The sequence below is a fragment of the Petromyzon marinus genome, chromosome 42, assembly GCF_048934315.1.
Source record: "Petromyzon marinus isolate PM22_M1 ecotype Great Lakes invasive population chromosome 42, UKy_Petmar_22M1.pri1.0, whole genome shotgun sequence".
Taxonomy (NCBI): domain Eukaryota; kingdom Metazoa; phylum Chordata; class Hyperoartia; order Petromyzontiformes; family Petromyzontidae; genus Petromyzon; species Petromyzon marinus.
In genome coordinates this window covers 5,626,673-5,648,372 of record NC_133708.1, presented here as the reverse complement: position 1 = coordinate 5,648,372, position 21,700 = coordinate 5,626,673, and the positions used below count along the sequence as shown (strand labels likewise).

General features: G+C 44.8%; 1 protein-coding gene across 1 annotated transcript; it reads left to right on the top strand.

Moving 5' to 3' along the window:
• Positions 1 to 797: 797 nt before the first annotated feature.
• Positions 798 to 21,237, top strand: LOC116951159 (sodium- and chloride-dependent creatine transporter 1-like; the record flags this gene model as incomplete). Its single annotated transcript, XM_076073631.1, has 10 exons — positions 798 to 947; positions 6,449 to 6,583; positions 7,380 to 7,483; positions 8,009 to 8,237; positions 9,436 to 9,582; positions 10,078 to 10,215; positions 15,041 to 15,143; positions 15,562 to 15,662; positions 16,774 to 16,944; positions 17,749 to 21,237. Coding segments are annotated over 10 exons (1,380 nt in total), but the record flags the coding sequence as incomplete, so codon positions are not given.
• Positions 21,238 to 21,700: the final 463 nt, after the last annotated feature.

The following is a 21,700-nucleotide window of genomic DNA, read 5'->3' as shown; positions in this document are numbered from 1 at the left end:
ACTCATCAGAGCAGGCGGAGGGAGGGGGGGAATGGATTTCTTTGGGAGAGAGGGGGGATGGGGTTGGCCAGGGACTGGGTGGGGAGGGGCTGGGTGGGGAGGGTGGGGTTGGGTGGGGGGTGGGAGGGGTGGGGCTGGGTGGGGAGGGGAGGGGCTGGTCACCCCGTGGTGCCCTTATAAAACTCAATGTTTAACCTACTCACGCCGGCTTGTGCCCGCCCTCACAGTCGGGCAAATTTGCGGAATACACCACGTGGTGCCGCCGTTGACCCTGGCCATTGACCGAGCAACCCAACGTTCCTACCAGCTCCCTCCGCAGGAGAATGTGTTAACTCACTCTGTCTGTTGTTGTCGTATCCTCAAATCTTGTAACTAAATTTTAACCCACTTCCCAATGTGGTATCGACTGCAAACTTGTTATACTTATGTCATACTAATGACAATACTATATTCTATCATAAAAAATATATTTTTAACAATCTTTTTTAAATGTTATGTTTCGGCTTGGGTCTAATTGTCCACAGTAAACTGACGTTGGCTGTAAATCACCATGGTCCCTTACGTTGTGGTAAGTTTCGGGGCCACTTCCTGGAATCGTGGAGTTCTTCCATTACTAGTAGGGTACATTTCATTAAAGCGTGTTTAAAAATCATTATAATATTACTTATTCTACTTGGAGCACCATTTAATTCCTTGGACCCGAGCCTGTGCCCAACCACGCGACACCACCGGGTCAGGGAGGCGTCGGAGCAACCATTTTGTCGAATGGTGAACACGTGCCCGTGTGAACACGTGCCTCTGTGAACACGTGCAGGCGCAACGTGCTGCGTATGTCGACGGGCATACACGACCTGGGCTCGGTGAACTGGGAGATGTTGCTGTGCCTGCTGGCCATCTGGATCGTCGTCTATTTCTGCGTGTGGAAAGGAATCAAGTTCTCTGGCAAGGTACCTGTTCTTACTCGGGGGCTGGAAAATGTAAGAAACGAAAGGGGTAATTCATAACTGTGCACCCCCTCCGCCTGTCACCCAGAGATCTGGGTCGAGACCAACTGAGTCTGAGCACAAAGGGGGTGGCGGAAATGAGCATTGCCTAATACATTAATTTTTTTGCCCGTTCAGCAAGTTTTAAAAAAAATATTGAAGGTAACGTTCCACATGTATTTGTTATTTATGCATGTTGAACTTCTTTCGCACACTACATAACCAACCGTACTAATTGTAAGTGCGCATATTCACTGACCTTATACGGAATTTTATGTATGGTTTCCTCCCACTTACCGTATGAGAGATACAGAGCGTGACAGATGGACACTTGCGAATTATATTAGATATATATAGGAAACCTGCCACTACTCTTGTCCGTGTCCCTTCTGGAATGCAGTTGGGTTTACACTTTTACGCCCACCATTGCCTTCCCGGCTCGTTCCGGCGACCATGGTGATACCATGGTGATACCATGGTGTGCGAAGTGGCGTCACGATCCCAGTTGCCAAGGTTCCATTTCTGTTCGTGGGCGCAAAACACAACTGGCATTGGGAAACTGAACGCTTAATGTAAATGTGTGTTTGCATATGCCGTGAGATATAATTGTAAAGAACACTGGTTCTTTCGGTAAAGTCACGTAGAATGAGAATAAAACAATAAAACTAAATAAGACAATAACATTCTCACGACGTTTCGGCCACAACACAAGTAGCCTTCTTCAGGTGAAGGAACAGAACTGTTGGGACGACAGCGCTTCAATTGTGTTGTGGCCGAAACGTCGTGAGAATGTTATTGTGTTATTTTGTTTTATTTTATTCCCATTCTACGTGACTTTACCGAAAGAACCAAGAAGATGAATCCTTGCAGTCACGAAAGCTTTAAATCGAAATTTAAACTCACCCCAAGCCAACGCGCAGCCAAACGGTTATTCAAAAGTAGGCCAAGGTCTCCGATTGGCGGAAAGAGGCCTCCACCACGGTGATTGGTCGGGAGGCAGGGCTTTTGAAGTGATTGGAGGAAAAAGGTTTGAACGAGAATAGGCGGGAAACAGACTGGAAAAACCCAGAGGCGACGGTTGGGAACCGTTGGAGGAGAAGGACAGGGATTGGCTAGGGGAAAAAACTAGTGAGGGAACATTCGAGAAAGGGGGCTCGAGAGATATAAAAGGGGAGAGCACGAGGGGAGGAGACGTTCGAGGGAAGGGACGAGCTTCAAGACCAAGCTCGTAATGATATCTTTTGAATAAATTGCATAAAAAAACCTAAATAAGACGTTAAATACATGAAAATTATCACGAGACATTTTTTCTTGATAATAAACATAAATAAAATAATTATTCAAGTATTAAATGGTAATTTATAAATTAACTTACCTTAAATTATCATGATGCTGCGCATGATCACTTTATCTCATACTTTATCTCTTCACCTTCTCGCATCACTTTATCTCTCTTAACTTTATCTCTAATCACTTTATCTCTCTTAACTTTATCTCTAATCACTTTATCTCTCGTCACTTTATCTCTCAGCACTTTATCTCTAATCACTTTATCTCTAATCACTTTACCTCTCTTAACTTTATCTCTAATCACTTTATCTCTCGTCACTTTATCTCTAATCACTTTATCTCTCAGCACTTTATCTCTCTTAACTTTATCTCTCAGCACTTTATCTCTCGTCACTTTAGCTCTCAGCACTTTATCTCTAATCACTTTATCTCTCTTAACTTTATCTCTAATCACTTTATCTCTAATTACTTTATCTCTAATCACTTTATCTCTAATCACTTTATCTCTCGTCACTTTATCTCTAATCACTTTATCTCTCTTAACTTTATCTCTAATCACTTTATCTCTCGTCACTTTATCTCTCGTCACTTTAGCTCTCAGCACTTTATCTCTAATCACTTTATCTCTCGTCACTTTATCTCTAATCACTTTATCTCTCGTCACTTTATCTCTAATCACTTTATCTCTCGTCACTTTATCTCTCGTCACTTTATCTCTAGTCACTTTATCTCTCTTAACTTTATCTCTCTTAACTTTATCTCTAATCACTTTATCTCTCGTCACTTTATCTCTAATCACTTTATCTCTAATCACTTTATCTCTCTTAACTTTATCTCTCTTAACTTTATCTCTAATCACTTTATCTCTCGTCACTTTATCTCTAATCACTTTATCTCTAATCACTTTATCTCTCTTAACTTTATCTCTCGTCACTTTATCTCTAATCACTTTATCTCTAATCACTTTATCTCTCGTCACTTTAGCTCTCAGCACTTTATCTCTCTTAACTTTATCTCTAATCACTTTCTCTCTTAACTTTATCTCTAATCACTTTATCTCTCGTCACTTTAGCTCTCAGCACTTTATCTCTCAGCACTTTATCTCTAATCACGTTATCTCTCGTCACTTTATCTCTAATCACTTTATCTCTCGTCACTTTATCTCTAATCACTTTATCTCTTGTCACTTTATCTCTAATCACTTTATCTCTCGTCACTTTATCTCTAATCACTTTATCTCTCGTCACTTTATCTCTCAGCACTTTATCTCTAATCACTTTATCTCTAATCACTTTATCTCTCTTAACTTTATCTCTAATCACTTTATCTCTCGTCACTTTATCTCTAATCACTTTATCTCTCAGCACTTTATCTCTCTTAACTTTATCTCTCAGCACTTTATCTCTCGTCACTTTAGCTCTCAGCACTTTATCTCTAATCACTTTATCTCTCGTCACTTTATCTCTAATCACTTTATCTCTCGTCACTTTATCTCTAATCACTTTATCTCTCGTCACTTTATCTCTCGTCACTTTATCTCTAGTCATTTTATCTCTCTTAACTTTATCTCTCTTAACTTTATCTCTAATCACTTTATCTCTCGTCACTTTATCTCTAATCACTTTATCTCTAATCACTTTATCTCTCATCACTTTATCTCTAATCACTTTATCTCTCTTAACTTTATCTCTCTTAACTTTATCTCTAATCACTTTATCTCTCGTCACTTTATCTCTAATCACTTTATCTCTAATCACTTTATCTCTCTTAACTTTATCTCTCTTAACTTTATCTCTCGTCACTTTATCTCTAATCACTTTATCTCTAATCACTTTATCTCTCTTAACTTTATCTCTCTTAACTTTATCTCTAATCACTTTATCTCTCGTCACTTTATCTCTCGTCACTTTATCTCTTATCACTTTATCTCTAATCACTTTACCTCTCGTCACTTTAGCTCTCAGCACTTTATCTCTCTTAACTTTATCTCTAATCACTTTCTCTCTTAACTTTATCTCTAATCACTTTATCTCTCGTCACTTTAGCTCTCAGCACTTTATCTATCAGCACTTTATCTCTAATCACTTTATCTCTCGTCACTTTATCTCTAATCACTTTATCTCTCGTCACTTTATCTCTAATCACTTTATCTCTTGTCACTTTATCTCTAATCACTTTATCTCTCGTCACTTTATCTCTAATCACTTTATCTCTCGTCACTTTAGCTCTCAGCACTTTATCTCATCACTTTATCACTCTCTCTCATGGCAGTAGTCATGTAATGTTCCAGATGCGATTCGCGGACAGCCAAAATCGCGGATAGCAATTTCGCGACTAACGAGGGAATGCTGTATGGTCAAATAATCCCGATGACTGTTGCACATAAATCAGTTCCCAGTGGCTCTGAACTGACCAACCACGGCATTAGTTTGGCTTTGGCGAAAGAGCAGAAGGTGGAAACAATCACTTGGATACAAACAAAATGCCTTCTGGATTTAATAATAATTAATAATAAAAGGCAAAGTTGTGATTATGTGTCTGTTCAAAATGTTTAGTGTACTTCCCGACATGCAACAAACTTGAAATTTGCCATGCGGGTACTTTCCAGACTGTACACCATGCAAAAGTTATAAAAATACACTTTTTGGGGGGGAACTCAATAATGCATATATTTTTTGCACAGCAAGTGAGCTGTGACGCATGTGGAAGCGTAACGCATTGTAGTGTAGAGGTTAGCGCGCTGCACTCCGAACCCGGCGACCCGAGTTCGATTCCCGCTCACGGCCACCACCGGTGACGATTATTTGAACCGGTCCTGGGCCTCCCCTCGGTCGACTCAGCCTCAAACGAGTAACTGCTGTGGCGTGTGAACATCGCCACTGTGGAGACAAAGGCGGCCGGGCGTGGTGGATCCAAGTTCCGGGTAGTACAGCTAGTGATGAATTATTTCAACTTGTAACACTGCTACCGCTGCCGAACATGCATTCGCTCGCTCTCGTAGAGATCAGGATTCGGGAGCGTGACGAGGAACCACAGAGGAGAGAGAAGGCAGCCATGCGAAGAGCCAACAATTGAACAAGCTCTGTAGTCCTCTATATACTGTCTGTTCTCCTGTAGCGGTTCGCATGTTTTCGTAATATATTAGGGAACACATTTTTTTATAACGCGGGTGCAAATTTTACACAACGCAATCGAGTGAATGGAAAATACGTCACGCGAGTGGGAATAAGCAGTTGTACAGCTGCCTCGGCATAGCGTCATATAAGGTGGGATGCTGCTGGATGTTTCTAGACACTACCCACGTGCATCAGTCTTTGTTCTGCTTGACCCTGCATAATATATTATTTATTATAACGCGGTTTGTCCAATACGCGGTGTTTCTTCAGGAACGCAACTACCGCGTTACATGAGAACAGACTGTGTTCAGGTCTTATTGTCAAATTAATGAGTGTTTTCCCCCACGCGTGCGACGAGGGAAACACTCTATCCCACACAGACCGAACAGGTGGAGCCACCATTTTAGCTGTAGCGCCTTCTCCTGGCGATCCAGGGCATGGCTCATCCTCGGGGACCACGGGAGGGAAGTTTTGCAACATTTGTGCGGTGATCCACAAACGCTCGCTCCGTCCACAGTGTTGGATTACGGGCCACGTGCAGAGCCACCACCGCCACCCGGATCTGACATATTGCTTTCGTACAACACCCAGACTCTGTCGGGTGAATCAAACCTCGTGAGTCAAACCTCATTCTGATTTCTGAACTGGAAGCAGAATTGGCCGAGATAAACTGGGATTTGGTGGGAGTCGATGAGGTGAGCAGAGGAGAACACTTTTTTATACCTTCGAGGGAAACAAAACAATTATGGAGTAGTGAGTTTCTTAGTCTCTACAGTGATGAGATGTTATCGCCCTCACCTGGTATGCAGGAGGTCGTAAGCTCCATCCCAACACTGACTATGGCTGTTGTATATTTGTAGATCGAATGATCTCTCCCCATAACAGCGTGAATTTTTCTCGGGGTCTTCCGTTTTTTTTCTGGCGTGCTGCTGGACATTCACCCACCTACATGTGCCGTGCTGGCCTTCGTAGGCGCTGCTGCTCGTCAACAGCACTTGCCCCCGACGGTCTGTTAAGGCTACATGGAGGACGTTTGTCTTTGTGCGCACATGACCTCAGGTCGTCTACGTGACCGCCACTCTGCCGTACGTGCTGCTGCTGGTGCTGCTAGTACGCGGAGTCACGCTGCCGGGCGCTCTGGACGGTTTAACTTTCTACCTCAAACCAGACTGGACTAAGCTCGCCACGCCGCAGGTAAGCGGCTGGTATGTATGTGTGTGTATATTGAACTTCTTTCGCACCATACGTAGTCAACCGTGCTAATCGGAGGTGCGGGGGAAGGACAACAAACTGAACGCAAATAGCAGTTTAAAAGCAATGACTTTTCAATCTAGATGTAAAAGTGTATAGCTCCAGTGGCTTCCTAATATCGGAAGGAAGAGCGTTCCAGACAGCTGTAGAAGCATATCTGAACGCGTGCAATGTGGTGACCATCTTCATCCCATAAGCTCCCGGCTCTTGCATCAACTGCGTTGCGACGTCATTTTATGTCTGTTGAAGGTGAACGATACGGCAATCTATTCCTCTCGAGGAGCTCTTTTGTGGCAAGGTGACAACCTGGTGACAACCTGGCACTGGGTTTTAAATGGAAGGGACAACTGAAAAAGGAAAGATGGGAAATGTATAGCAGCCAAATACTCTAAACGCATGTTGTTTCTAAATGTGGAGGGAAAAACCTGAGGACCTGGAGACAATTCCACGCGACCAAAGGGAGAGAGACACGCAAACTCCAAATGTACAATCATCAGGATTCGGATCGAACCCACGACCTCCTGTAAACTAGGAGAGGTAGTCAACAACTCACCATTGTGGTGTTCCCATTGATACACCGTCACACGGTTAAGTACTGTATCTCGGTCAATGTCTTCAGAGTCTGATGCATTGCTTAAGGACAAAGGCCCACTTGAATGAAACAGGTGTGACACCTTTAGACTAAATTACTGAATAGATCTATTCACACACTGTGAACGTGTGTGCCGCTGTGCTACAGGTGTGGGTGCAGGCCAGCACGCAGGTGTTCTACTGCTATGGCGTGGGTCTTGGGGTGCTGCCCGCTCTCGGGAGCTACAACAAATTTCACAACAACTGCTACCGGTGAGGCTGCGCGATGCGTGGAGCCTGAGACAGGTCTCCTACTATCAGGCAATAGTGCCCCGACAGAGGGATTGAGGGTCCACAGGACCCTAACCCAGTGCTGCAGGCTTAGCGTGCGAACACAGTCATTACGATTCCCCCAACAGACACCTAACAGAGAATGGTTTGATGACGGCATAAGAGAATGGCGCCAGAAAGATGTGCACTACTTGAGCATATCGGCACAACACAGTGGAAACAAATGACGAAATGTGCAGTGGGCACCTACGGGCCATCTGCCCACGGACCGTGATGACGACGATGATGAAGAGACATCCACGGGGCACAAACACGGTCCCTAAAGAAAGTGTCGTTCGATGGATCCACTGCACGAATGGGGGGTTTGGTAGGGGCATGAATGTCAGTGTCGGAGCCTGAATCGCCTGACTCATCGACGGGGCCTGCGGCGCTGCATTTGCAAGGCCTCGACAGCATCTGACGGCGACCATCGTGTGCGTGCGAGTGTTTTCCCGGCGGTGGCTTCAGGGACAGCATCGTGCTGACGCTCATCAACAGCGCCACGAGCCTCTTCTCCGGCTTCGTCGTGTTCTCCTTCCTGGGCTTCATGGCGCAGGAGCAGGGCGTTGACATTTCCAGCGTTGCCGAAGCAGGTGCGGCCTGGTCATCCCCCAGTGACCTTGAAGAGAGATCCAATTTCCTCGACACTACCTTACAAATTGGCCACCTTAATGCAGATCCTCATCCGAGTCCATTCTTTTGAGTTATTGCCTGGTTAGCGGGATACCTTTAACTGGCAGCCCATGGGCCCCTATGTGGCCTTGGAGTGGCCCACCGAGTGATTTATCTTGCAGATACATTAATGCAGATTACTGAGAGGGAAAAGAAATTGGAGACAGAGATGAGATGACTATAGACAAGAAATATAGATTAGTGGGATGAAACACATTCCTGCAGAGGGAGCTGGTATGGGACGTTGGGTTGCTCGGTCAATGGCCAGGGTCAACGGCGGCACCACGTGGTGTATTCCGCAAATATGTCTGACTGTGAGGGCGGGCACAAGCCGGCGTGAGTAGGTTAAACGTTGAGTTTTATAAGGGCACCACGGGGTGACCAGCCCCTCCCCACCCAGCCCCACCCCTCCGACCCCCCACCCAGCCCCACCCTCCCCACCCAGCCCCTCCCCACCCTCCCCACCCAGCTCCACCCTCTCCACTCAGCCCCTCCCCACCCTCCCCTCCCCACCCAGCCCCTCCCTCTCCACCCAGCCCCTCCCCACCCTCCCCTCTCCACCCAGCCCCACCCATCCCATTTTTGGATGCACGACGGACGGACACAATATTCCCCTGTGGGCTGGTGTAACCAGGAGGTTCCTACCAGTAATATATGTAACATTGATAATAGAGCTGTAGACAAGACATGAATAGTGAGATGAACATGATATAAACAAGATATGACAGTTTTAAAGCTTTCGTGACTGCAAGGATTAATCTTCTTTGGTTCTTTCGGTAAAGTTACGTAGAATGAGAATAAAATAACACAATAAAATTCTCACGACGTTTCGGCCACAACACAAGTGGCCTTCGACAGGTTTGTTCCTTTCACCTGAAGAAGGCCACGTGTGAGGTGGCCGAAACGTCGTGAGAATTTTATTTGTTTTATTTTATTATTTTTTCTCATTCTACGTGACTTTACCGAAAGAACCAAAGAAGAAGATATGACAGACCTGGAGGTAAGAGGTACAGATTGGTTGTCACAAGTACGGGCTATATGTCATTAAAATGTCTCTTTTTACACGTAACCCTATGACGTCACGTGACCTACCATCACATGCAAATTTTATTATGTAGCCCACAAGAAAATATTCTGAAAGAACCAGGGTCGGGGCAATTCATTCGAGCCTTTTCTATCAACCGATTACACGGAGATCTCCTTCACAGCCACGTGTGTAATTGTATCGCGTGGGCCATGGGGGGCCTGTCTGCGCAGGGCCCGGGCTGGTGTTTGTGGTTTACCCGCGCGCCATATCGCTCCTGCCCGTGCCCGCTGTCTGGGCTGCTTTGCTCTTCATCATGCTCATCCTGCTCGGCGTGGACAGTGAAGTGAGTTTCTCTGCCCAAGGTGTCCCTTACACAAACGACGCGTTACCACTGGCTGTAGTAATAATAATAGACAACACAATGGATAACGTGGGCATATATATCGTGAATTGGACACAATTGTTCGATCGAGAACTTGGGAGGCGTGGAGCCAGAGCTCAAAGTCCCTCGTATGCCAGCATGAACAGGTGTGGGCCTGAACAGGTGAGGCCCTGAACATGTGAGAGCCTGACCAAGTTATAGTCTGGACAGTTGAGACCCTGAACAGGTGAGAGCCTGAACCAGGTGAGAGTCTTGAACTGCTGTTTGAAGTTGGGTGGTGAGATGTTAAATGTATTGGGATCCAGTGCTGTATCATCATGACAGTGGTGATATGTTCCCTATGTTTACTGTTAGAAGCGAGATGTTCTGCTGAATTGTATGTTACTGCTAAATTATGAACTGCATCGTTCCATGTTTACTGACATTTAATCTGTCCCTCATCCCACTATGCTTCAGTTTGCTGGGATGGAGGGGTTCGTGACAGGGGTCATGGACATCTTCCCGTCCCAGCTGAGCGGCAAGATGCGAAGGGAAGTCTTCACGGGCCTCTGTTGCCTTGTCAGCTTCCTTCTCTCCATTACCATGGTGACGCAGGTATATTGGCCGCCATTTTTTATGGCCTGGAGTTGGGCCAGCAAATAACACTCTTTGACTTTTAATTGAAGATACAAAAATTGAGGAAGTAATTTATTTTCCAGAAATGTGTTAGTGGCAACATTTTATTTGGCCTGTAGAAACAAACATTGCCACCAAAAGGTTATTTGCAATAAATAAATAAAGATTCAGAGTAATTGATCAATAAAGAAAGCTAATAAAATAGGCAACGCAATCAAATATATTTTAGCATTCTACACCAAAATATTTGATCGTTCCAGCATCCCCTGATTACACTTGGGATAGAGTAACAGAGGCAGAGACCTCGTAAATAAAGAACGTACAACCAACGTTGACACGTTGGGGCAACGTTGGTCCAAGGTTTCCGACCACATACTGTTGGCCCAATGTTGGATGTTTACTAAGGAGCATAGCAACCAAACGCCCTTGTGTCTCGTGATGTTAAAGACTCTAGGAACCACCCAAAGTTCAATATTCACTGATCCCAACGTGCAACTTAAGAGCAAATGGTGTCACAAGCGATCCTGTGAGTGAGGGCTCAAGACTCTGAATGGCCTTATAAGTATTTCACAGGAAGCCACTGTATTGATGCAAAAACGGGAATACTGTGTTGTCCATGATGTGTGTGTATGTGAGTAAGCACTCTACCCAGTAAACATGGGCGACGCGGTGGCGAGATGTTAACTACCTTGCCTGGTATACAGGAGGTCGTGGGTTTGATCCCGGCCCTAAAACTGTATATTTGGAGTTTACATGTTCTCTCTCCCGGTGGTCGCATGGATTTTTCTCTGGGTCCTCCGGTTTTTCCCTCCGCATTTAGAATCAACATGCATTTATAGTATTTGGCTGATATAGATTTCCTTGTGATTATAAGCCACTTCGTTGAGCTATCATTTGTGACCAGGTCGCTTCTGAAAAAGAGCTATACAGCTCAGTGGGGTCTTACCTGGCAAAATAAAAGATAATTTAAAAGTTTATTTTAGTTTACATGGAATGTTGAGCAATGGCGGAGCCAGGATTTTCAGGTAGGGGGGCAACCCCTCCAGCAATGAAAAATGATAGAGGAGTTGTTAGTAAGTAAGGACTTGTCCCTTGCTTTTTATTTGACACGTGTGCGGCGATGGCGCAGCCATCGATCGAGGGTCGAATTGGAACCGCGTTGTGTGATCGGCATCGCGCTCGCTGAAGCTGTTTGCCTTCAGGGAAGTCGTGTACTGTATACGCAACTGCGCACAATTCTGAGTCACTTATAACTGATTTAACGTTACTTATTGCCAATTATTGACTCAGAGTATTGTCCTGTCATCTCATAGAGTCCCTGGCACGTAATAACAATATGCTACACAGTGGCAGTGGGGGTCGCAAAATGCCGATTTATTACGAATATACCCCAATGATCCGATCGAAATTAGGGATTTCGATCGGATCGTTGGGGGGGCACGTGCCACCCACCCCCTCCACTGGCTCCGCCAGTGATGTTGAGCCAACGTTGGTTCAACATTTCCAACTATATGCTAACATTGGGTCAATGTTGCACGCTGTTGACTGGGCAGCTGCAGCATTCTTAACCATTTGGAGCTGCCTCATCTGTCGAATCGGAAAGGCCAATAAACAAAGCATTACAGTAATCGAACCAATAACTAACTAATTTATGAACCAACATCTCAACATCTTTAGACAATCGGAAAGGCCAATAAACAAAGCATTACAGTAATCGAACCAATAACTAACTAATTTATTAACCAACATCTCAACATCTTTAGACAATCGTAAAGGCGAATAAATAAAGCATTACAGTAATCGAACTAATAACTAGCTACATTATGTACCAACATCTTACAACTTTTAAGTGAACTTTCTGTACTCTGGCCCCAGATCTGTGCTTGGATACCCACATGTTATAAAAGCGTGGTTGCACCTGATAACAGAGCAGTTATACCTTAGAACAGAGATAATGTGGGTATAAAACATTCTATTAAGATTAGTTGTAAGTCTGGCAGGGAAAAAATCCATAAGAGAAAACATATTGTAAGTCAATGCAAATAGTGTAGTCATAGCGAGATCATAACTCTCAGTTTCGTAAAAGCTGTTGCTAGGAATTATGCCATTACTTCCACTAAACCAGCTAAATGATCTTCCAAGGAAACATTAAGTAAGCTAATTAACATGGCCAACGTGACATCATCACTTGGTGTATTTCACCCAGTCTGTGGTTAAGATATGATCATTTTGTTATTATTAATGATGATGTTCATTATTGAACGAATTATCTGCTGCTGCTGCTGCTGCGTTGGCAGTGGTACAGAAGCACAAGCATATGGAAAAAACTCGACACATGGATCACTAACAGTGTGGCCTTACAAGGACAAAAAATATAAAATGGGTGGCATGTCTGCCAATGGCCCCTTCTCATCAAATCTGTTAATGATCGGAAAAACCCACCGTAACAGAATCGTAGTGTGTGTTGGCTTGTTAAACCAAAAATGTGCAAAAGCATACGCAAAATATAACCATCAGCATTTCTCGAGGACCATAATGCATTTATTTAGGAATTGTTAACGGGTTGTTTTTCTTGCATGTGCACACAGGCTGTGTGCTTTCTATGCAATTTTGTGTCTCGTTTGAAACCAATGGACATGGATAGAGGAGCCTGAGAGATAGGGTGGATAACAAGAGTTGGATACTGCATTTTGCACCATGGGGCCTGATAAGAATTACATTTAAAAAAATTGTAATGACGATGTTTTTAACTTGGCACATATATTATAATTACTTATTAGTAGCTATTGAGTAGTAGACAAACCCTTCAGTAATAAAATGCGTAATAACGAATGTGTTGAGGTTTTTTTGGAGTAACAACGGCACCTGAATGATAATCCAATGTTATGTGCTAAAAGTAATCAGAGAGAATGCAGACACTGAAGATAATTGGACGGAGGATTAAACCCCTGTGGAACTCCACACTTCACTTCAAGCAACACGAAGATAGACAATTGTGCAATACTGTACTTTATTTGCAGCCTCGTACAATTATACTGCACCTTGCTGATGAGACCTGATTAAGTTAAAACTATGAATGTACTCGCTTCGCCTGATCAGTAAATTATCTCAGGTAACGTTCATGTAGAACAGCGGTGGCCAACTGGCGTCTTCAGACCCGCATGCAGCTCTTTAATCCACCACGTACGGCTCTTTAATCCAACACGTACATTTCTTTAGTCCACCACGTGCTCTTCTTTAATCCACCACGTGATCGTCTTTAATCCACCACGTGTGGCTCTTTAATCCACCACGTGCAGCTCTTTAATCCATCATGTGCGGTAATCCACCACGTGTGGCTCTTTAATCCGCCACGCATGGCTCTTTAATCCATCACGTGTGGCTCTTTAATCCATCACGTGTGGCTCAGTAATCCACGTGTGGCTCAGTAATCCATCACGTGTGGCTCTTTAATCCACCACGCGTGGCTCTTTAATCCATCACGTGTGGTTCTTTAATCCATCACGTGTAGCTCTTTAATCCACCACGTGTGGCTCTTTAATCCATCACGTGTGGCTCTTTAATCCACCACACGTGGCTCTTTAATCCACCACGTGCGGCTCTTTAATCCACCACACGTGGCTCTTTAATCCACCACGTGTGGCGCTTTAATCCACCACGTGCGGCTCTTTAATCCACCACGTGCGGCTCTTTAATCCATCACGTGTGGCTCTTTAATCCACCACGCGTGGGTCTTTAATCCACCGCGTGTGGCTCTTTAAGCCATCATGTGCGGTAATCCACTGCGTGTGGCTCTTTAATCCATCACGCGTGTGACTGTGTGGCTCTTTAATCCATCACACGGGGCTCTTTCATTTAATATACCACGAGCGGCTCTATCGAAGAGGCATGACATAGAACGCGCTATCACAGTGGCAAAGAATAATGAATGTCTCCTATGGTGTGCCGAAAACTGTTAATATATACACACACTTGTAACAACACATTCATCCCCATAATACATAATACGTATTTTTTATTAATCGCTCGTCCATTTCACTTACCACAGCTTAACCACTCATATATTTGGATGCCTCTCGACGAGGCGAACAGTACGAATACCACGTTTATGGGTCTGTGACGTTTCCTTCCAGAGTTATTGCCAAAAAACCACAAACATCCCAGAATCCTCTCGGTTTGGGGTCAAAATGTTATCGCTTATTAAATCCCATAAGAAACATCGCATCGAATCAATGCGATTGAATGCTCCCCGCCTGGACGAGCAGAATTGAATGGTGCAACTGGTTTTGCTGTGCTGTGTTAAATCAGATATTTGCATGACTGCTTTTGTTTTATTTTGTGAATAGCAAAAAACATTCATCCCCATAATACATATTGTTTTATTGGTCGCTCGTCCTTTTTCACTTCCCACAGCTTAACCACTTATATATTTGGATGCCCCTCGACGAGGCGAGCAGTACGAGTACCACCTTGATGGGTCTGTGACGTTTCCTTCCAGAGTTATTGCCAAAAAACCACAAACATCCCAGAATCCTCGCGGTTTGGGGTCAAAATGTTGTCGCTTATTAAATCCCATAAGAAACGTCGCATCGAATAAATGTGATTGAATTCTCCCCGCCTGGACGAGCAGAATTGTATGGTGCAGAACTCATGGGTACGTTTTGGCTCTGTGTCCGTTACAGGTTGGCCACCCCTGATCTAGAAGAATGCCAATCGACTGACAGATTGAGTTTCATCTCCTTTCTGACGTTAACGAACTCAGCCCTCCGCGTGACTCTGACGGCAATTGCTGCTTGTGTTGCAGGGTGGCGTGTACGTGTTCCAGCTGTTTGACAACTACGCGTCCAGCGGCATCTCCATGCTGTGGCTCGTGGGCTGGGAGTGCATCGCTGTGGCTTGGGTTTACGGTAGAACAGGCTCGCTCGGGCAACCCACTCAATCGTCCACTCCTCACTCACCTGTTCACGCACAGCTCTCAATTATCATCACCGTCGTTGTGGAGAACATCAATAACAAAACGGATGAGCGGACTATACGCCTCCCTCTCATATCCGACTCTCCATGTAAATAATGAAAGAGCATTCTTATCAACCCATCGACCGCACGGCCTTTCTTGCAGGTGCATAAGTTCAGCGGCATTCATTCAAGACAAACAAACTCTTGACTCTGCTGCCGAGACATCGCATGTCGGAACATCGCTGCAGGCGTGATGGCGTTTCACAATAAAATAACGCGATCTAACCCAAAAACCTTTATTATGAATAATATTGGTCGCGAAAGCCTACCGTGTTAAAGTGATGCTGTCGCTGCTGCCCTCGAGTGCAGGAGCCAATCGGTTCATGCAGGACCTGACGGCGATGCTCGGGTTCCGTCCGCACGCATGGGTGCAGTGGTGCTGGAGCGTGGTCAGCCCCGCCGTGTGCTTGGTACGCACCACAGCGGCCGCCCTCCACCGTCAACACACGGCGACGTCGCCTGTGATAAAAACAAAGTGCCAGGCTATAGGTGTCATTCGTGGATTTTTCTGTGGGTCCTTCGGGTTCCCCCCCCCCCCACACATTTAGAATCAACATCACGCGTTTAGAGTATTTGGCTGTTATAAATTTACACGTGATAAGCCCACTTCGTTGAGCTATCATTTGTGGTCAGGTCGCTTCTAAAAACGAGCTACACAGCTCAGTGGGCCTTACCTCGTAAAATAACAATCGTTTAGTTACTCTTTGGTTATTTCGGTAAAGTCACGTAGGTATAAAATAAAATAAATCACATTTCGGGCACAGAAATGCTTTTCCCACCTGATGACGGACGCTCGTGTTGCGCCCGAAACGTCGTGATTTATTTTATTTTTCTACCTACGTGACTTTACCGAAAGAACCAAAGAGTATGGATTCCTGCAGTCACGAAAGCTTCAAATCAAGATTGAATCGTTTAGTTTTGTAAATAGTTTAGGTGCATAACCGCTGTGTAGGCTATGAATACAGATCATGCATAGCAGAGCTTCTGAATGATATCACTAACTTACTCTCACATGCCACACTGCCTCCCCAATACAATTTGTTCTGCTGTATCAGCTGGCAGATGGAAGCTCCTGCTCCTTCTCCTCGTCTTGTTGCCGGAGGATGGTTTGTGGCTATGACACCACAACCGCTGCGTTGTTGCGTGTGTGTGCTGGGCATGCTGTTGGCCACCCACCCCCTCTGTGTGCTGTGCCGGCCTTCATATATGCTAAAGTATCGGTAGTGTAGTGGTCAGCGCCCTGCGCCATGAACCCGGCGACCCAAGTTCGATTCACGCTCATGGACAACAGTGACGATTATCTGAACCGGTCCTGGGCCTCCCTGGGATTGAATTAATCTCAAATGAGTTCCTGATGCGGTGTGTAGTGAACATCGCCACTGGGGAGTCAAAGGTGGCAGGGCATGGAGCTGGCCACCCACCCGCCTCGTGTACCGTACCGGTCTTCATAGGTATTCACTAACAGCACTTGCCCCAACCTCATTTAAAGGCTATACGGGGGACCTTTGTCTTTGTGCTTAGGGTATCTTCTTGTTCCATCTGGTGCACTACGAGCGGCTCACGTACAACGACCGCTACGTGTACCCAGGCTGGGCCGAGGCTCTGGGCTGGCTGATGGCACTCTCCTCCATGCTGTGCATCCCGGCCGTGGCGTTCTTCAAACTCCTCAGGGCCAGGGGCAGCCTCGCACAGGTGAGAGGCAGCTATGGGCTCAGGGGGACGAGAGCCGCCTGTCGTCTATTCACAAAATTAACAAACCCAAATGAACACTCTTTGACTCCGCGGAAAATAAGTAATTACTTTTTTTTTTAAACACGCTTTTATGAAAAGTACCTTACTGGTAATGGCAGAACTCCACGACTCCATGAAGTGGCCCCGAAGCTTGCCACAACGTAAGGGGACCGTGGTGATTTACAGCCAACGTTAGTAGACCGTGGACAATTAGACCCAAGTCGAAACATATAACATATAAAAAAGATCGTTTAAAAATCTTTATTTTGTATTTTTAATGATATAATATAGTATTGTCATCAGTATGACATAAGTATACCAAATTTGCAGTCGATGCCACATTGGGAAGTGGGTTAACATTGAGTTACAAGATTTGAAGATACGACAACAACAGAGTGAGTTAAATGAAAACGTGTAAAAAATGAAATGATTTACTTCATCAGCTTATCAGGCATCCTAGGCCAATATTATTCAGCAACGTTTTGTTGTAAGGGGGAAATTCTGGGCTTGCTTTAACCTGCAGGATTACAGGTATGCACTACTAAGACAAGCCAAGAATTACTAAGCTTTGTATTGTTTTGTTACTTACGAACGTTGTGTGTGTCTCTGTTCATGTGCCGTGTATTAATGTGTTGTATTAACAGGCCACGTTTTTAAAACAAAAATGAACGGACACAACACGTGTGAAGTTGCTCCGATAATAATGTTGCCCGTATTAATCAAGCCGCGTGTGTTTCTGTGTCTGCGTGGTTGTGTGCACCACAGCGCTGGAGCCACCTAACGTCGCCCCAGTCGGCAGAGTTGCCCATCCACTTCCATCAGAGCCCACCCTCTGAGCTGCCTCTGTTACCCTTGGCTAAAGCCTGAAGGACATACTGCAGTTAATACCCCGATTTACATCTCCCCAATTTTTTTTATTACACGCTTTTTATTAACTCACTCTGTCTGTTGTATCCTCAAATATTTGTAACTAAATTTTGTACCCACTTCCCAATGTGGTATCGACTGCAAACTTGGTATAGTTATGTTATACTGATGACAATACTATATTCGATCATTAAAAAAAATGTTTAAACATTATTTTTTTATGTTATGTTTCGGCTTGGGTCTAATTGTCCACGCTCAACTGACGTTGGCTGTAAATGGCCACGGCCCCCCTTACGTTACGGCAAGCTTCGGGCCCACTTCCTGGAGTCGTGGAGTTCTTCCATTACTAGTACGGTACATTTCATTAAAGCGTGTTTTAAAAAAAAGTTTTTAAAAATATTACTTATTGTATGTCGTTTAGCGAAATCTTGTCATCACTCTCTTGTACGCATATATATTAAACTTCTTTCGCACCGTACGTATCCAACCGTGCTAATCGGAGGTGCGGGGGAAGGACAACCAACTAAACCCAAAAAAAACTGTTCCAAATAAATGAGTTTTCAATCTAGATGATGATTTAAAAGTGCCCAGCTCCAGTGGCTTCCGATTATCGGAAGGAAGAGCGTTCCACAGAAGCACATTTGAAAGCCCGCGATGATGCGGTGACCGTCTTTGTACGATGGCCAGCCACAAGCCTCTGCTGCGATGCTGACCGGAGTTCGCGTGATGGTTTATTCTTCCTTGACAAGATCAGCAAGGTATTGTGGTTCATTTGAACCTTATGGCGGGACCCCGGGGTCCCATAAGCCCTCGGCTCTCGCATCAACTGTGTTGCGACGTCATTTTATGTCTGTTGAAGGCGAATGACACGGCGATCTATTCCTCGAGACCAGCTCTACACGATGCGCTAATCAAAGTTTCAAAGTTTTGTGTCTTCTGCACATTCGTCCTCGCTGCTGCGCTTGCACGACGTGACAACAGAACGATCCGCGCCAGGTGGGTCGCGGCGTTTATGTGCGCGGTGGGATGGAGTTGCCAATTTTTTTTTACATTTATTACGATTTTGACTTCCGTTTATTCGGGACCCCGGGGTCCCCGCCATGAGGTTCATTTGTCGCAAATTATTAATACCATTATCTAATTTGCGTCGCCTCAACCCATACATATGTCGCTGACAGCATCATCCAGGCTTTCTCATATATCCGTCGCCTCTCGGTCTTCGTCTCCACCGACCCTGTAAATAATTTCGATGTACGTCGTTTCGATATTCGTCCTCGCACCTTTCAGGAACGCATCCCCGATGTAAATCGAGGCATTACTGTTGTACTAGGATACTCGGGGCCAATGTCAGGGCAATTGCCCAGAGTGATCTTCACCGACATGTGAACGATGTGCGACTTTGGCAATTTGTACCATTGTAGAATACAATGACATCGTTCTAAAGCTATCAAACATCGCCGTTTGGCCGGGACAGTTTCAGAAAGGCGTTTCCCAGATTATCGAAGCATTTGTGAAAATCGGTAATTTTTGGACCTTTTTAAAAAAATGTCGGGCCTCATGCTCGACCAGTGATACAGGCTGTGACGAAGCATGTGTAATGTTGGAGGTAAAATTATAAGAGATAATTCTCGCTGCTGGGCTGGAAAATGTTATTGTTGACGAGTGCCATTACCTTTAGATGCCCTCCCCACCTCCCCCAAATTGGGGAATTGATTGCAAGTTGTAAATTCAACTCATCCAGATAAACAACAAAGGCGCGAGGCCATCACAAACAGGAGGGGAGGTCGGGAGGCATCGCCAAGTTCATAGAGGGCGTGGTGAAAAGCGCTTTCAATGGGAGACCCGGTGTTACACATCATAGTTTGCATTATGTATCAGTTTGGATCGCACGTGTGTGTACGGTGTATATGATTTTCTATTCATTTTCACTTTTTTTCGTATAGGATTCGCAGAAAAAAACAACGTTCTTCACAATACTTTTAAATATAGCAAATGAACGCTTGTGAGAATATGAGTGACTAGCTGACTAACAGTGGCTGTCCTCTGCCACCCCCCCCAAGGAGGTACTAAGCACAGGTGCAGGTTTAACACTGTCCCAAAAGACGTCTCCATTCGGGGCCACGGCGATGCCAGGATTCCAATTCACACTCATGAACTTGGGTGCCTTGTATTTTCTCACTCAAACAATTATGTAGCTCACGACGGAAGACGCACCCACTGGTTTTATTTTCAACCCCGGCGGTGATTGTGCACGTTGGGTCACGTCTTCAGAAGAGTTACTGTCATGGATCAACCCTCTCCACTGATAACACTTGTATTGTTCCTGGGTTTCTTTTCCACATGTCAGTACGTACAGCATTGTGGTATGACAAGCATTATGGAGCTTGCTGAGATTCCGGTTGTTGAACTAGGCCTCGGCAAGGTAAGGTAATTTACCCTTTTTACCGGGTAAAAGGGTAAAGGTAAAGGTGTTGACATGCCAAGGGGTAAGGTAAAGGGTAGGGTAAGGTAGCGCGGAAGAATTACTCGGTAGGGTAAAGGTAGCGCGGAAGTATTACCCGGTAAATACCTTGTTTACCGTAAACACCTTGTTTACCGTAAATTCCTTGTTTACCACTCGCTAAAAGCTCCGTGGCGCAGTCCGTGGCCTCCATTTAAAATTGGAATCATCGAGAGTGTTCTATATGAATAAAGCACTCTAGCTAGCATTTACCTGTTATAAACCTTTTTCATGTGTAGTAGTGCCCCCGTAATTACCCTGTAATCGGGTAATTTGTATGGGGTAAGGGTAAAAGGTAGGGTAAAGGTAGGCTCGTTGTGTTTTCCTTTACTTGCCGAGGCCTATGCTGAAGGTCGCACTCATTACACACCAAATGTCTTGCCATAAATTAACCACAATACCTTGCTGATCTCGTCAAGGAGCATAAACCACCACGCAAACTCCGGTCATCCTCGCAGCAGCGGCTTTTGACTGGCCATCGAACAAAGACGGTGGTCACCGCATCGCGTGGCTTTCAGATGCGCCTCTGCGGCCGACTGGAACGCCCTTCGTTCCGATATTAGGAAGCCACTGGAGCTATGCACTTTTAAACCTAGATTGAAAACTAATTTCTTTAGAACTTCTTTTTGTGTTTAGTTTGTTGTGTTTCCCTCGCAGCTGCGATGGCCACGTACACGCATTATGACGCAAAACTCTTGTTAAATGGGAAATACTTTTTGTGTTTCTGAGACAGGAAAACAAATCTTTACATATCCACAATCACTCGTGCGATAGAACAGATGCCAGTTAGGTTTCCTTGAGCTTTGCGTTTGATATGATTTTGTGTGGCTAGGCAAGTGGCCACTACAACAGAAAGTTACTCAATAAAGACATTTTGCATGAGACAACATACGACTGAAATTGCCTCTGTACGATATTACCCAATGCCAGCGTTGATACATCCACGAGTCTGTCTCCATCAAGGTGGACAATCAAGCGTGTCATTACATCTGCACATTAAAAAACTCGGATATGGCTATGTGTGTGTACATGCGTGTTATGCTTATTTGAAGGTGCTGGTCCATTGCATAGTGAACTTGTGTATAAACTTGTGTATAAACTCGTGTATAAACTGCAAATGGTCACTAATTGTTACCAGATGTGGAAAATGGAGTTCATGTGTTAATGCTGTGGGCAGACAAACGTATAATTTAAAAACGAAACACTTAAATTATTGGAGGAACTATACGACTACACAAAGACGAACATCAATGTTAAATTATACATTGACATATACGACTACACAAAGACGAACATCAATGCTAAATTATACATTGACGCTCAATCCAGTTTACAAAGCATCGCCAAGGT